Source organism: Geotrypetes seraphini, chromosome 8 (genome assembly GCF_902459505.1).
Source record: "Geotrypetes seraphini chromosome 8, aGeoSer1.1, whole genome shotgun sequence".
In the NCBI taxonomy this organism is placed as follows: Eukaryota; Metazoa; Chordata; class Amphibia; order Gymnophiona; family Dermophiidae; genus Geotrypetes; species Geotrypetes seraphini.
Window position 1 is genome coordinate 22306844 of NC_047091.1, and position 17987 is coordinate 22324830.

Below are 17987 nucleotides of genomic sequence, written 5' to 3' on the forward strand. Positions count from 1 at the left end.
TCCAACTTCAGACCCATTGCGAGCACCCCCTTCTTCACCAAAATGTTGGAAGGGTTGGTCAACCTGGAACTTGTAAATCACTTAGAAAAATTCAATCTCTTAAATGATCATCAGGTTTTAGAAAAGGATTCAGCACTGAGACAGTCCTTGGCTCTCTCCTTAATCATCTATACAATCTCTTCAGTCATGGCACCAGCGCCCTGATCTTACAATTAGACTTTAGTAGCGCTTTTGACCTAGTGGACCATGAAATAATGCTCATGTGTCTAGATGCAATGGGAATATCGGGAAGTGTGTGGACCTGGTTTCAAGGCTTCTTAACTAAACGATCATATCAAGTGGTCAACGATGGGAATTACTCGGAATCCTGGAAAAGCCCCTCGGGAGTCCCTCAAGGCTCCCCACTATCTCCCACCTTGTTCAACATATATATCTCCTCCCTAGGTCACCTACTGCAAAAGTTAAATCTAATATATTACATTTATGCAGATGACATCTCTATATTAATTCCAATAACAAATGTGACGAATGCCACATCCAAACACATCTCCTTCATTATGATGGAAATTGAACAATGGACCACAAACTTTAAATTGAAACTAAACTCAGAAAAAACAAAAATTTTCCTGGCTAGCCCAAAGGAAAAAATCACCACAACAGCAATACAAATAAATGACCACCCAATATTAAAAACTATAAGAATATTAGGAGTCACTCTAGATACAAAATTAACTATGACCGATCACATAAACTCGGTGACAAAAAAATGCTTCTCCAATCTTTGGAAACTGAAAACCATAAAAAAATATTTCGACCCTCTATCCTTCAGATTATTGGTACAGTCGCTGATTCTATCCACCCTGGACTATTGTAACATCATCTACTTGGGGATACCTAAAAAAACCATAAGAAAACTGCAAATAGTTCAAAACACGGCCGTCCGCTTAATATTCGGACTAAAGAAAAGTGATCACGTTAATCCTTTCTACAAACGGCTGCACTGGTTACCAATCGAAGAAAGAATTCTATTCAAGTTCTCCTGCTTTTGCTATAAATTAATCTGGAGACTGGCCCCCAATTACCTTCTACCTCATTTCGAATTCTATTCCACCATTAGATCTACCAGAAACCACAACCTGTTTGCATACCCGAAAATCGCTGGCTGCAGATATCGAACCTTCCTGGACAGAACTTTCAAGTTTCAAGCTGGTAGACAGCAATCATGGCTAGGCTATCTCATCGATACCGCTAGGTTGACTTACAGCATCTTCCGGAAAGAACTAAAGACCACTTTAAGAAATTCTTGTCCTAGCCAGACACTCTCCCGCGAACATAACTTCCACACTTTATCCTGAATTTCTTCCTCACACTAGGTATCCACATACCCTGTCTGCTAAAATTCCCTCTTCATAATTGTATCCTGATATTCGCTGGTGTCCGACTATTTTCAATTGTAAGATGTAAAATAGTTAATTTCTTATAATTCAACCTATGTATAATTTTCCTTTCAACCACCTTGTATTCATCTACTGTAATTTGCTGATTGTACAGCTCTTCTTCTAGCTCTGCCTAGAAGTTGCAAGATTGTGGCGGTATAGAAAAAATAAAGTTATTATTATTATTCTCCCCCCCCCCGTCTCTCTCCCTCTCTATTTTATTTTTTGATAGGACAATTGTAACTAGTATCTCCCCCTGCCCTCTTGTAGCAAGTCTATGTCCATTGTTTGTATGTCTGGCCCCAAATAATTTTGTTTTTGCTCTTTTTAAAATTTATATGTACACTGCCTAAACTGGTAGATAGGCGGTATATCATAAAATGAAACTTGAACCATCCATGTGCAAGCAGTACACTTTGTTCATAGCCAGCATAAAATCTGGGGGAAACCCTACCGGTGGGAGAGAATCGCACTCAACCGGAGAGGAAGAGGCCTGCCCGACCTGTTCCTGCTTTTGCAATCTAGGCAGGAGCTCAGCAGAACTCAGCCAAAATGGCAGAATTTCCCTCCAAGAAAAGCCTGCTGAAAAAGGTATCCCCAAAGTTGAAAACTCTGAAGAGACATGAAAAGAACCAGCTGCGAAAAGGGAATCCCCAGAATATCCCAATGCAATGATAATGAATCCCCAGTGCTTCCAGTGGTAAGGAAACCCCAGACCTTCCCATTGGCAGCAGCCACAACGGCTGAGGAAGCCCCAGAACCTTTGGCAGTTGGGGAATCCTGGGCCTCTCCACTGCCCATTTTCTTTTTGTGCCTACCGAGGAATCCCTCCTACAGGCACGCAAAGCAGACCCAGCCAAGGGCTCCCCCCTGCACGCAGATGCAAGCAAAAACCAATGCCAGCCACATTGAGACCTTGGTGGGAGTACACTGAGCACTTCTTAGGCCAAGAAGTGATCATTGTGAACCACGAGGCAGGCTCAATTCAGATGCTGGTTAACTAGAAGGAAGAAAAATTAATGAATGAAAGGCTTCCCTTCAGACCAGCAATAAGAAAAATCAATGGCTTTGCCTCAGGTTATTTTTTAAACTAAGTTTTAAAGGAGCAGACCCCACTGGCTCTCCAAGCTGTAATCCTGTGCCCTCAAGGCAAGATGTACAGCTGAGCATCTCTAAATAAAAATTAGGGAGGTGAGGGAATGGGGTAGGAACTTGGCTGCCTGAGTGTAATACCACTGAGGTTTAATGGGCCCCCTGCAGGACCCAAGCTCAATCCAGGCAATAAAAGACCAGAAAAGGCCCTTGCCTATCCTCTCCAACAGTCCCTAAGGCAAGGCCTAGAAAATACAGTAGACTCTCAGTTAACTGGCTCCCACAGGGATTGATGTTGAATAAATGTAGTTTCTGGTTGCTTGAGAGTTACTATACCCCATACCATAAACTATTCTAAACTACTGGACATGTGGTAGTCAAAATGTGGGCATACTCAGGTGTGGTGTGCCAAGTTTACACCTAAATTTCCGCCAGAAATTAATTTTATTTTCATTTAAAGTATTACAGTATTTATTTGATTTTTTTTCAGGTTGTTTGGGTTCTACTATAGAACAGAACTGCACGGGTTTACCACCTCCACCTGCTGGATACTGAGAATAGACTGGAACATATGCGGGTGAGGCTGGACTCATTTACAACACTGGTCTTTGCCCTGGGGGCCACTGTGTGAGCGGACTGCTGGGCACGATGGACCACTGGTCTGACCCAGCAGCGGCAATTGTTATGTTCTTATGATTCTAAGGGACTGCACAGCCCACTTGTACTGCTGATAGAATTCACTGTGTTCTCAGTCTCCACCTGCTGGTAGAGGAGCATAAACCCATCTGTCTGTGCTGGTCTGAAGGGAAAAAAAGAGTTCTAATAATTACAGTAATCACCAGCTCAGTTTGATGTCCCTGCCCCCTCCCTCCCAGTCTGACAAGGTAGAATTACAAGAACTATGTACTAGAAATAATCTAAGGGCATATAGACTAACCCACCTTCTCCCTTCTAGGAACATGACATATTCTAGGTTGGTGGGTTCCCCCCCTTTTATTAAATTACAAGGAGTAATTGTTTTATTCATGCTAGCTTTACGTTGCCAGTGCAAGGTGGACAAATGCTTGAACTGAGTTCTCACTGCTGGAAGAATGTAGCAGAGTTCACATATGGTAAATTTTGGCCACTACAACAGAAGAAATGCTGCAGGGTTAAGAAAGCTGAGGCATCAAAATATACCTTTTATTTAAATTCACACCCTCACTAGAGGCGCAAATGCATCAGAGTGGTGGAAGCAGAAATTTCTCATGAATATACAAGGGTTATATTGATTGAATTTTGTAAGACCTTAAATACATTTCCCCTTAGAAGCAAAATACACATGGGGGGGGGGGGGCAACCTTAGAAAATTCAATTGTTTTGCCATCAGCTATATTTTTTAAAAAGTAGTTACTTATACTGTTGGTACAATACAGCTGTGTGTGGGGGGTGGGGGTTGGGTGGGGGGTTAAGGGGAGAAGACAAAAAAAACCAACCATCACCCAACCCAAACCCCCTATCTGGCATCTGAAGGGACAGATTCTACCCATTCTAAGCATCCTATGGATATGGACTGGAAATGTTTGAACTGAACTTATCCAAATGCAAGATAAACAGCCTTCCCCGACACACAGCTGATGCACCCCCAGCTTTGCAAAGTTCACAACCATCATTTTTGGGCAGTTCGTATGTTTGACTTGGGGGTGGAGATGGGGACGGAGAAAGAGACAAATTGCAGCCCATCCCAGGTTTCCTCCATCCATTTGAACACTTCTTTTAGAAGCAACTGGGGTGGGGGAGTTAAGTCAAATCCAGACTTCCAAATCAGAAATGAACACAGATGGACATCTTGTATAAAGAATCTGGGGAAGGTTTACTTCATCCACACAGCTCTGTGCATTAAAAACACATTTGTGAAATATTTTACACGCAGGGATAGAGCTACCAGATACACAGATGTCAAAAAAGGACCTTTTCCTGATATTCAAGGTAGTTAAAATAACCTTTAGTTACTGCTAAAAGAAAACAAAAAGAAAAACACAAACAGGGTAACATTTTGACTTACGGCTTCTAATATATCCAAGTGAAGTCCAGGAATTTTCATTGTTGGGTAAAAGCACTGCTACAGATAGTGTGGGATGGTTCATAAATGACCGATAAAAAACAAACCAAAAAAACCACAAAAATAAGTCCTTTTTAAAAAAAACAAAACTATATTCCACTCCTAATGCACAAGTGTCCACTTGTTACCTGTAACGAGAGTCTACTTTATTTGGGGCCTGTTTCATATGAGATGCAGCATTGCTGGCTGAAAATCCTCTTCAGGTGTGACCGTCTACAAGTATGCTACACAACAATCTGAACGTACAGAGACTTCATTTCTCATCAGTTCTGTTGCCAACATCGTACTGCATCTCGACACCACTGGGCTCAGGAGGCTGTCGTGGAGAAGTTCTTCACTAAGATTCCATTACATGTGACAATGAAGGGACGGCTTCCTCAACTCATTCTAGTTCATGAATGATCCAGGGAGCAAAAAAAATAAAAAAACCTAGGGAAATGCTGCCATTTACCAAGCACGATGTTGAGCACCACAGGAGTTGCTTATGCTATAGCAACAATGAATGAGCTACATGGAGTTCTGAAGCGTGGTACGGTCCAGGTTCACATGTTATGCTTCAGACTCTCCTGGGTAGGCTAGAAGCCTGTACTACATCATCTCTTCCCATCAGCTATTCACAGACACCTGCTTACTATACAGCGTTTACAGAATACATTTCCTTATCCCCCACCCTGTGTGCACCCACTCCCCCTCAACAAAATACAATGATACAGCTCACAGAAAATCAGGGTTGCTCATCCCAACCGTTTGGTGTTTATGCCTTCCTCTTTCAGTTCCTTTCGGCTTGCAAAACCTCTGTGGTTCAAATGTATTATTGGTAAAGATCATCTACGCAACAATGATTTTTTTTTTTCCTGAAGCCCTGATACGTTCACAGTTTCTTCTGATCTGTATTGGGGAGGGAGGAGGATAAGGGAGGATAGGCAACAATAATTAGTCCACTGAAGTTAATCAGATAATTCGGCTTCTGAGTCCTCTGTTTTAGCTTTGGCAAGTTCTTCGTGTACTTCTCTCACCATGAGGATTCGAGTTAACATGCTGTCCAAGGTCCCAGGGTCTATAGGTAATGTGGAATACCACATGGGACTGTTGGGTACACAAGAGCGTTCAGGCTGAAGATAAAACACATCGCTCCTCTGCTTCACGCTTTCAGAGCTGAGAGATGGAGATCAATGGAGAACATAATCAGTATGATGGACAGAGAATAACTATATTAACAGCAGACACATTTCTAGTTATTTAACCTCAGAAATGGGCTATTTCAGAAACTGCCCTCCCTGTGCACAGTTATAGGAATATATACAGTTTTACAATTCACAGTTTGTGCCTGTATTTAGCTCTAGAGTTTGGACAGGGATTGCAATGTCATACACACTATATTAATTAGAAAAAGAACAAGGAGAACCTACAAGGTGTCTGCAAATTCTTTTTCATTTGAAAGTTGCTTTAGTGAAAGTAAGTGCACACTTTTTCAAAATTGATGCAAAGTCCATGGGTAAAAAGTATCTGTACATTTTGCAACTCTCCATGTGTGATGGAACTGGACTCTTCCAACTCCTGCCTTAGCTAAGTTTGGCAAAAACAAACACAGGAGGAATAGTAAAGGGAATGTTCATGATAACAGTTTGGAAGAAACCTGGGTCATGCAAATGTTCAACTTCCACACAGTACAAAAGTAGCAAATCTGGCCTCCCTATTATAAGTGAAGCAAGTCACCCTCTTGCATGTAAATCCACATTGTATAAGCTCCGCTTCAGGATCATGTCACCCAATTAAATTATTTTCACTAAGCAGCACACTACACTGCTCCTGCAGGAAATCAATACAGTGGTACCTTGGTTTATGAGCATAATGCGTTCCAGGAGCATGCTCGTAATCCAAAATGCTCATTTATCAAAGCAAAGTTCCCTATAAGATATAATGGAGACTCAGACGATTTGCTGCTACGGCTGCCAGCGACTGACAAACATGACAGAACTGGGGCACTGGGGCTCTTTCCACAGCCAAACCAACCAACCTTCTTTTTCGTTCGTTTTGTGCCGTGGGTGCCTACCTTTGTGTCGGCTTTCTCCTCCTTGTCACAGTGCTCGTTTAAAGCCGCGGGTAGCGGTTCCCACGTGCCCCCCGCGGCCAACCCGGAAGCCCTTCTGCCGCCCCTGGATGATTGCTTTCTTGTCGGCTCCCTCCTCCTTGCTGTGGTGTTCGCTTGGGGCTGCCGGCAGAAGCTCCTGCATGCCCCCCGCGGCCGACCCGGAAGCCCTCCCTCTGATGTCGCAACGTCAGAGGGAATGTCTCCGGGCCAGCCACAGGAGGCATGCAGGAGCTGCAGCCCGCTGCCCCGAGTGAACACCACAGCAAGGAGGAGGGAGCCGACAAGAAGGCAATCATCCAGGGGCGGCAGAGGGAACAAATGCATTGCCCTCGAGCGGGTCGCACAGGGCAGCAGGTTGGACACCCTTACTTTGGGACACGCTCGTATAGCGAGTCAAGCTCAGTTTACAAGTCGCAGATTTTACAAAATGTTTTGCTCGTCTTACAAAACACTCGTAAACCGCGGTACTCGTAAACCAAGGTTTGACTGTATCTTGTTAGACACTTATTTGAAATACTTGGTATACATATTACTACTATCTGGGAACAAACACTGTGGGGGTGGGAAGGGGGTGACATGTAAAGAATCATCGAAAAAGACAAATATTGCTTTGACCAACTGGGTGTAGCTTTGGGAATGATGTCACACTGTAACAATACCTACAAGCAAATGTAATGTAATTGGCCAAGTGCAATCAAAGCTTCATCTAAAGCTTCAGAGATAGTCCATCAGCCCGACTACAGGATATGAGAGAGCGCTGCTACATCTAGAGCTTCAGAGACAGTATAGCAGCGTGAGGCCCAACTACAGTATATGAAAGAGAGCTGCTACATCTAGAGCTTCAGAGACTGTACAGCAGCATGAGGCCAATTTTATTCCTTTTCCTGGCTAATAGAAGATTAGAATAAATAAATAACCGGGATAACTATATAACCGGAATAAATACATACCCGGGCAATGCTGGGCAATCTGCTAGTACTAGAATAAAATGCACCAAACTTTAGTGCAGGCTATAGCCATCAAAATTCATAACCAAATACAGTAATGTTAATGGTCAGCGTTTGAAGTTTTTCTCTTGCTTTTTCTAGACTTTTTAGTTTATTAAAAAGTTCCTTAAACCATTTTTTGTCAAATCACACCAAAGCATTTATGAACATTTTAAAACCTTCAAACTTACCATTTTGACAAATAAAACTCATACAGTCTGACTGGACACCTCAAGGGATTATCTGTGTTTTCTGCCATTTCCATCATAAACTGCCCCTCCTCATCCTCGTTTCGCTTTCTTTTACCCAAGGATAATTTATCTGTAGCCAGGAGAACACTGTCAGTAGTCTGATTTAGGATTGTAACATAGTAAATGAAGGCAGATAAAGACCCATGTGGTCCATCCAGTCTGCCCAACCATATTTGCTCCATAAATTTAGTTAAAATGGTCCTTTTTCTTAAGATATTTCTGGGCCAGAAACCCAGAGCCCTGCCCAGTAGTGTGCTTAGGTTCCTTTTACTGGAGTCTCCATCAAAGTTCACTCCAGCCCATCTTAACTGTCTCAGCCATTGAAATTCTCCTCAGCCCGTCCTCAAACTGAATGTCCATACATGGAACACAGGCCATGCAAGCCTGCCCAGTACTGGCTTTAGTTCCTTCAATGTATACCCATTATTTTCTGATTAGAGATCTTTTGTGTTCATCCCATGCTTGTTTGAACTCTGTCACCGTTTTCTTCTCCACCACCTCCCTCAAGACAAGTTACATTCAGGTACAACAGTGTTTTCTTGTCTCACAGGGCTGAAGCAGTGGCATTTGATCTGACCTGGCCAGTGTCAACATCACCACCAGTGGGAGAAGCAGTATTCTCTGGTTCACAGCCCACTAATCTAACCTCTAAGCTATTCCTGGATTTCTAAAGCAGTTTCTTACACAGATTGTCAGGTTTTCTTATTTTCACTTCTATATATTTTTATTCTATGGAGCTACTCAGGCTTTTACTCACCACCAAATTCAAATGCAACTGCCTATGTTACAACACACACTATGTTGCAAACAAGTGTCTCTAAAAAGAGATTATGTATTTACCCTGGTAAGCTCTTTTCCAGTGCAGTAGGTGAGACATTCTAGAAAGTAGATTATTTTCCTATAGCTACGTGCTACTGTACAAGGAATCCATTCTGGATTTTTCACTCTGCCTCTGTTGTACTTCACTGGGCTCTCTAGCTCCACCTTTAGTTAGTACCCAAGCACATAGAGCCACCCAACAAACGTGAAGTAGGAGCACCTGTAGCAACAGGCGTAAACAAATTGTTCTGCTCAAAAAGTAACTAAACTACCATTAAACCACCAACACAGGCTTCAAAGGAGCTCAAAAAACTACTCCCCAATAAATTGAAACCTATACACAAATTCTTCCCAGCCCTCAAGGGCTGACAGGTATCCAAGAATCAGGTTGGAGAAGCCTAAACAGACTGAAAACTTTATATGGCGCAGGAAGGACAGGGCAGGAGTCTAAAAAGTCTCATCTATCTACTGGAAAAGAGCTTACCAGAGTAAGTACTTCATCTCTTTTTCAAATGCAATGGGCGAGACATTCTAGACCAGTGGTCTCAAACTCTTTACAGGGCCACATTTTGGATTTGTAGGTACTAGGAGGGCCGCAGAAAAAATAGCGTATTTTTCGTTCTGTAAGACACACTTTTTCACCCCAAAAAAGTGGGCGGAAATAAGGATGTGTCTTATGGAGCGAATACCCCCCTGTACCCCCATACCTTTTAAAAAAATACGGCTGTCCAGTGCTGTAAGGCAGGAGCTTTCAGCGCTCCTGCCCTTCCCTCCGCTGACTCCCAAACTCTCGCAGCAGCGTCAGAGGGGAGCACTTTTTAAAATCCTGCCATCCAGTGCAGTAGAGCAGGAGCTTTCAGTGCTCCTGCCCTTCCCTCAGCTGATTCCAAAACCCTTCCATACTTTGGGAATCGCTTTGAGCTACAAAATTGAGGGTCTGTCTAGGTTTGCTATCAGGCAGAGTCTTAGGGCAAGGTCCACCTCAGAATCCATGAGGTCATTCTGACATTTGCCAAACAATAACTGCCCCTGAAAAGGCAGCCTAGCCAAAGAAGGCTTGGAAGTGGAATCACCAGCCCACTGTCTGAACCAAAGCATTCTGCAGGCAGAGAAGGAGTATGCTGATACCTTTGCCAAACTCGCATAAGGTCATACAATGCATCTGCCATATAATCTGTCCCCGCCCAAAAAAAGTTGGAGGGGGAACCACCGCCTTACTCTCCAGTAAGCACATTTGAAAGAGAGGTGTGTGCAACAAAAAAATTTTGCCTAAGCATTTTTAATGCCTAAAGCAGCTATACAAAGTTTCCCCGAGGACCACATCCACACAGCATCCTGCATATCTTCTAACACTACACCACCCACACTAGGGAAAGAGGTGCGTTTAGCCACCTGCACCACCAAAATAAAAATCCACCCTGGACTGATCCAAAAGTTGCTGACACTCATGTGTCAGAAGATAACAGCGTGACATAGCTCTAGCTATTTTCAGAGCACCCTCCGGAGAGTCAAACTGCTCTGAGGCCAGAACGCATATATCAGGGAGCTAGGGAAAGGTAGCAGACTGCAAGCCCACATCACAAAGCCAGGAGGAAGACGTGAATGGAGCCAGCTCAGTGACTAAAATGAACTCCAGCAAAGAATCAGAAATAAGATCCGACAAAGCTGCAGACTCAAATAAATATAGGATCGTGAGAGCGTTTCCAGGCTCCAAAAACCCCAGAGGTGCCCCGGGAAGCGCTTCACCTGCAAATAAAGATTCAGCAAGCCCCATGTCATCCGCTCCCTCACAGTAGCTGGTGAGAAAATTCACTGCCACAATGCTGGGAATGGTTCTGTTAAGCTGATCTTTGGGCTGCCAGACTCCTATGTCCGACTACACCTCCACCTTGTAGACCAATGGATGTTTACCGATTCGGGTGGAGGCACAACGACACAGCCGGCACCCTGCAAGATACCGCTGAGCCTCCTAAGGGCGCCTAACAGCATGCGCTCGACCCCTGACTAACAGTAGGTGAGACCACATCAGGGACAGCCCTGATCTCCAGAAAAAACTATGCAGGCTGGCTAACAGGTAAACAGTGGGATTGGCCTGTCAGCTATAGACTGAAGTCTGTGAATTCTCCAACAGGCAGAGCTTCAAATTTGCTCCAAGCACTAAATTACCTGAAAAGGGAATGAAAGTACATCAAGTTAAAAATAATAAAATGGGGAGAACAGAAGAAACACTCCTTCAGGCTCGCGTGCAGAAGGAAAGCACTGAACGTGGAGCTAGAGAGCCCAGTGAAGCATAACAAAGACAGAGTGAAAACCCCAGAGTAGATTCCTTCTGCAGCAGTTTAGAATGTCTCACCTATTGCACTGGAATACATTAGACTGTCTAGAAAAGCCTGGTATAAAAATATGGCTTGCATTTAAACTCCTTGAGCAAAATATTTTAAGCATAAAAACTCTGCAACTCGAGGGGTTTTCAAGTTCAATTATTTATATACCACCTCTCAATGGAGGTTTCCCCATTAAAACCCCCCTTTACAATCTTTGAACCAACAGGGATATGACAGTGTAGAGCCTTCCCCCTAGCCTATGCTCTAAGTCAGTGGTCTCAAACTCGCGGCCCCCAGATACTATTTTGAGGCCCTCTGTATGTTTATCATAATCACAAAAGTAAAATAAAACAGTTTCTTGATCATATGTCTCTTTAGCTATAAATTACAATATTATTATTAAGACTTAGCCAAAAGGAAAGATTTATAAACTATAATGAGTTTTACCTCATGCAAAACTGTCATTTCTTTAATAAGACATTAACTATTTTTTCTGAGGCCCTCCAAGTACCTACAAATCCAAAATGTGACCCTGCATAGGGTTTGAGTTTGAGACCACTGCTCTAAGTATTCTGCCCTTGAAAAATGGTAATTTAACAGCATCTAGGAATTGAATTGTTACTGGCCAAAAACCTAGTGCTCAGTGTTATCATTACTGAGAAACACCAAGATGACTGGACCTGTGTTAGATCTAGCCCCACTTTTGGGGAATACCCAAATGGGCAGTGGCTAGTTAAGCACATCATTTATTATCTAATACCCTTTTTCTTGTCCTTTGTTGCTGGTTAGTTTCATAATTTACTTATTTTTCTAAGCAGTTTAGTTAAACATAGGGCTAACCAACTACAGAAGAATCCCAATTAGCTGGTACTCAAGCAACTGGCATTCTCACCCAACTAGCAACAGCAAAAAAAAAATAAAATTGTCCTCCCTCCAGCTCCTGAAGCAGCAGCGGCAGCAGTCCTGACCCGCCAACCCACCCCTCTCTCCAGCCTCCAAAGCAGCAGCGGCCCTGACTCGCCAATCCACCCTCTTTCCCTTACCCACAGCAGCAGCCAGTTAGCAGAGACAATGCTGTAAACAGGCTGCTTGTGGCCAGCCCAGGCAGGGCCTTTCCTCTGCATGTCAAAAGTGACATGGCAGAGAAAAAGTCCTGTCAGGGCTGGCTGCGAGCAATGCCTCTGCTGACCAGCCACTGCTTCGGGTAAGTGAAGAGGTCCAGGAGGCCAGATCCGAGCGGAGGGAGGACAGACCCTGGGGAAGGGGGGGGGGGAGATGCGTGCCAGCAGGGTGAAGGGCAGGGGATGGGAGATGCTGGACCCATAAGTGTGTGTTGGGGGAGAGGAGAGAAGGGAGGGAGGGAGAGAAAGTGACCCAGAACAGAAAGGAGGATGGGAAGGGAGGAACAGATGCTGGATCTACAAATGGGGATGGGGGAGAGGAAAAAAAAGTGAGATGGAAAGGGAGACAAAACTATTTTTAAGGTAACTCTCAAGCAACCAGCAACTACTGTTATCCGGCATCTCACAATCCCCATGGGTGCTGGATAACAGAGTTTACTGTAGTGGCCTCAGCAAGTTTTTCACAAAAATAAAAGATTAATTAAAATAATAAGAGGAATACAAGGTGACATTTTTCTTTAGGCTAGCTAAATACATTGTGAATAGTTTTAGGGAGCTAAACCGCTTTCCTCAGGGTCAGGAGAAAATGAGCAAAAGATACTAAGTCCGTCATAAAAATAAATCATGCTCCTTAACCCTGGGGATATGCAGTAACATCGTCTTTGTACTTTCAGAAAGAATAAACATTTGATTTGCACTTATCTATTCCATCCCCTTTATCATCATTTTGGTTGTTCTTCTTTGTACCAATTCTAATTTTGCTGTCTTTTCTGAGATGTGGCAACCAGAATTACACACAAAACTCAAAATAATGTTTGGCGACTACCCCCACCCCCTTCTTGTCTGTGGTATTGCACTATGACTAGTGGTTTTCATAATCTCTCTGTTATATACTCTTTTTTTCCTGCTGGTTGACCATGATTTATAGAAACATAGAAACATGATGGCAGATAAAAGCCGAGAGATCCCACATGCCAATCCCAGGCCTTTTTGAATTCAGACACAATCTGTGTCTTCACCATCTCTTCTGGGACACTGTTCCATGCATCTAAGGTTCTGTTCTTGGGCCTGTTGTTTTTAACATTTTTATAAACAATATTGCTGAAGGGCCTGATGGGTAAGATTTGCCTCTTTGCAGATGATACCAAAATCTGCAATAGAGTAGACACCCAGGATGGTGTGAATAACATGAAGACCGACCTGGTGAAGCTTGAAGAATAGTCTGAAATTTGGCAGCTAAAATTTAATGCTAGAAATGCAAGGTCATGCATTTGGGCTGCAAAAACCTGAGGAAAAGGTACAGTTTAGGAGGTGAATAACTTATGTGCACGACAGAAGAGCGGGACTTGGGTATGATTGTATGTGATGATCTTAAGGTGGCCAAACAGGTTGAAAAGGTGAAAGGGAAAGCTAGAAGGATGCTAGAGTGCATAGGGAGATGTATGGCCAGTAGGAAAAAGAAGGTATTGATGCCCCTTTATAAGACTCTGGTGAGACCTCATTTAGAATATTGTGTACAATTCTGGAGGCTACACCTTAAGAGAGGGGAGATATGATAGAGACTTTTAAATACTTACATGATGTATATGTGCATGAGTCAAGAGTCTTTTATTTGAAAGGAAGCTCTGGGGTGAGAGAGCATAAGAGGATGTTAAGAGGTGATAGGCTAAGGCGTAAATCTAAGGAAATACTTTTTTTTACAGAAAGGGTGGTAGAAGCGTCGAACAGTCTCCCGGAAGAGGTGGTGGAGATGGAGACTGAATGAGATAATGGTTAGTGTGGATGGGCAGACTAGATGGGCCATTTGGCCTTTATCTGCCATCATGTTTCTATGAAGCACCACACAGAGGTATCAGCATTGTATGTACACCTTTTAACTAAATTATCTATCTTGTAATGACCCTGATACATTGTCCAGATCCCCCCCAAAGTAACCCAATCTACTTTGTTAACTCTACTGGAAATGTCCAGATAACCTGTTGTGTAATTTGCCTTGAACCGCAAGGTAATGGCGGAATAAAAGTCACTAATATAATGTAATATAATGTTCTTATTTGGCTCTCTAATATCCCACGTCATTAACCAAAATATATATTTTTTTACCTAGCCCCTAGCCAATGGAATAAACTTCCACATGAGATTCATACAGATTTAAATCATAAGATGTTCAAAAAATTATTGAAAACGTATTTTTTCCCCAGAGGCTTTTGGCATTAACTCTAACCTAGATAAACATTAATTAATTAGACGGGTGAATTGGTAAAATACCTTCTTTTTTTGTAGAATATGTGTGAATTTGATTGTATCTTGAATGAGTGCAAGTTGAAGTCTTTTCTTTATACAATGGAGTTCTTTATTTTAGTTTATTTTGTCATACTCAAAATTATTCTGATGTGCATTTGTATGTAATCCGCTAAGAACTTGTGAAAGAAATATGTGGAATATCAAGTTTTAATAAATCTAATCCAATCCTTAGTCTTATAAACCAAGTCATAACAAAATTTAGCTCAAAAGAACATAGCAAAACAATAATTGGACAGGAAGATCGTCTATTACAATCCCTTATTTGTCAGCTAAGAATGTATTAAACAGATATGTCTTCAAAGTTTTTCTAAAACTTGTCAAAGAGAGATGTCTAACAAGCAACCTAGCAGATCTGTGTGCAACTCATCTCGAGCCACTATGTAAAAACAAGCCAACTAATTAAAAAAAACATTTGCAGTTCTGACAGTAGTACAACACTCAGGATCTCCTCCCCAGTTCTACATGCAACTCTCCCTTCATCTACCAGTGTTTTATATAGCATATTTTTATTTCTTTGGTTCTACTCTGGCAAATAATTTTCTTTGCTATTGCTAGTAGTTATTAAAACTGCATACCTGATTCTGTCTCTGGTTTTTGATAAGGAGGGAGGAAACGTAGGCATGTTGTCTTGGTGTTATACTTCAGAGTTTTGGTACGCCGCATCACAAAGGCAAAAGAAAGCTTCTGATGTTCGCCCACTGTCTTTAGCTGGAAGTATTTGGTTGTGAAGAAAAGCAGCGTGTTCAGGAGGACAATAGGAGAATATGCACCCAGCTGTTTACATTCCCAGAGGTGTTCCTCTTCAATCCTTGAGAACATAAGACCTGATGGGAAGCCATGGAACCACAAAATGGTCAACTCGGGAGATGTACAGGAGCAAAGGCTATCTAGCTATATCCCTTAATAGGCTAACCAAATAGAAACTTTGTCAGGGTAACAGAAAAAAAATGTTTAGATTCAAAGTGCCCCATATATGAAAACCAAACATGAATAGGGATGGAGGAGTGGTAGACCCTGATCGCTTTTCAGAGGGTTGTGTTCATGAGGAGCTAGATAAAATAAAAGTAGACAAAGTGATGGGGCCAGATGATATACATTCGAGGGAGCTGAAGGAACTTAGAGAGGTTCTGGTGGCTCCTCTGCTGATTGACCTTTTCAGTGAGTCTCTAGAGTCAGGAGTGGTACCGGAGAACTGGAGAAAATATGTAATTCCTTACTTACAAAAATGTAAGTAAGGAATTTCAGGCCGGTAAGTCTGACTTCTGTGGTAAGCAAATTAATGGAAACTCTTTTAAAACAGAGAATGGTAAAGTTTCTGGAATCCTGTAGTTTGCAGGACCAGAGGCAACATGGATTTACTAGAGGTATGTCTTGTCAGACAAATCTGATCAATTTCTTTGACTGGGTGACCAGAGAACTGGATAGAGGGAGTGCGCTAGATTTAGATTTTGACAGGTTCCACACAGACGTCTAATAAATAAACTGAGTGCCCTCAGGATGGGTCCCAAAGTGACGGGCTGGGTCAAGAACTGGTTGAGTGGAAAGCGACAGAGGGTAGCGATCAATGGAGATCCCTCTGAGGAAAGGGATGTTACCAGTGGTGTGCCTCAAGGTTCTGTTCTTGGGCCTATTCTTTTTAACATTTTTATAAACCATATTGCATAAGGGATGTCGGGTATTCTAAAACCAAAAGGGAAACAGGCCTGAAGCACTGTCGTTGGAGTTTGCTCTGGTATTTCTTAAAATCAAGTTGGCATAGTCCTCTAACAACCAACCTAGTAGATCTGTGTGCAACTCACCTGGAACCACTATGTAAAAACAAGCCAACTAATTAAACTAAACTATTCTAGCTAAGAAGCCTGTATCATACCATTGGAAAGTACTGTTGGCTGCCAGCTTTTCAGCAGTTTCGTGAGCTCCATCATAAATCTGGAATAGGGTTCTGTGAAGATATTATCTATTCTACCATTCTCAAACAGGAACTATAGGAAGAGACAGACAAAAGCAGTTATTGTTTCAGTGAAATGGTTCAATAGGTTACATATGATACAGATTTCCCTTGTCCTCAACCCCATTTTTCTTGTCACTCAGCAGAAAAATAAGAAACTTAGGACCCCTTTTAACAAATAGCAAATCTTGGCATAGCAAATGTGACAAAGCCCCTAGGAATTGAATGAGATGCGTCAATTTGCTACGTGGGAATCACTACTTTGGCTTTGTATTTTCTTTCAATACACTTTTATTACACTGGTAAAACTTCAGTGGTATAACCATAACACAATTTTAGCTGTCCGGGAATGCCCCCAACAGGGTTGGCTGTCCTACACCAGGGGGCCTCCACCAGAAATCTTTTCCACTTAAAATTCCCAGCATGTAACAATATAAAGTCTACCAGGCAAATCACCTTATCCATCCAATAGTAATTTTCAAAATGCTGGAACCAACTACCACTTACACCAAGATCTTGTGACCACCATATTAGGTTCAGAAAATTTTTTAAAGCATTTCTGTCCTAAGACAGGGAGCCAACCCAGAAGTAACTGGAATGGTGATTGTAAAAGCCCATTTCTAAACTGACCAAGGCAACTCCTTGGACATAACGATGAGCCAAAGTTGACCTACTTGTATCTATGTATTAATAGTTGTACTGATCTACCTGTACTAACAACCCTATTGAATATCCGTGTCCAACTGTCCATTGTAACTTCCTGGGTAACTGACCCAACCTCTTGTAATGTAATTCAACCTTGAACTGAATAGGTAAAGGTGGAATAGAAAACCTGATTAACATAACATTAAAAAAAAAAAAAAAAAAAAAAAATATATATATATATATATCAAACAGCAAAACCAAAACAACAACAAAAAAGAAAAGAGTTCAAGTCCTCCAAGTTCCCCTGAAACATGTCAACAACATTTTTATAGTACTGTACAGTGATGAAAATATTCAAGCATTGCATGTTCTCAAGTCAAAGAGCTTACAAACCAAGTGGATACCTGTGGTAATAGATCATGATGTGCCCAATGACACAAGGAGTGTTAGTGGTAGAGAGAGATTAACTACTAGGCCACTTCCATTCCAATTCTCCTCCTCCAAGAAAGCAAGGTTACTTACCTGCAATGGGATTCTCTGTGGACAGCAGGATAAGTCAGCCACACATTAGTGGCAACATCCAACAGACAGAAATGCAACTACCCTTTACAACCTATCGTTGTGTTGTGGTGGGATGAAGCTGTAAACGGAAAACTAGGTGGCTGAGGAATGGAGAACTCTCAGCAACATCTTAAAATTTTTTAAAAACTTAATGGAGAAGTTGCCCAAGGAAAAGAACAGCATGGATAACATTAAGCACAACCATGAAGAGCACCAGAGATACTAACACATAAGCAGTGTTGCCTCCTTTTTCCAGCTACCCATTCTTTTCCCTTTGCACCCAGTATCCTTCTAGCTTTGGCCACTT

The 17987-nt window shown here is 42.2% G+C and overlaps 1 protein-coding gene across 2 annotated transcripts in view; it reads right to left on the bottom strand.

Moving 5' to 3' along the window:
• Positions 1–4359: 4359 nt before the first annotated feature.
• ZMYM4 (zinc finger MYM-type containing 4) overlaps positions 4360–17987 on the bottom strand; it is a 157293-nt gene continuing 143665 nt past the window's right edge. For both annotated transcript variants that reach the window (XM_033955236.1, XM_033955235.1), the window contains exons 25-28: positions 16397–16508; positions 15102–15350; positions 7899–8028; positions 4360–5784 (exon numbers count right to left, since the gene is read on the bottom strand). In XM_033955236.1, the coding sequence (XP_033811127.1) occupies positions 5577–5784; positions 7899–8028; positions 15102–15350; positions 16397–16508 (699 nt within the window). In that variant the 3' untranslated portion in view covers positions 4360–5576. The remainder of the gene's footprint in view (positions 5785–7898; positions 8029–15101; positions 15351–16396; positions 16509–17987) is intronic.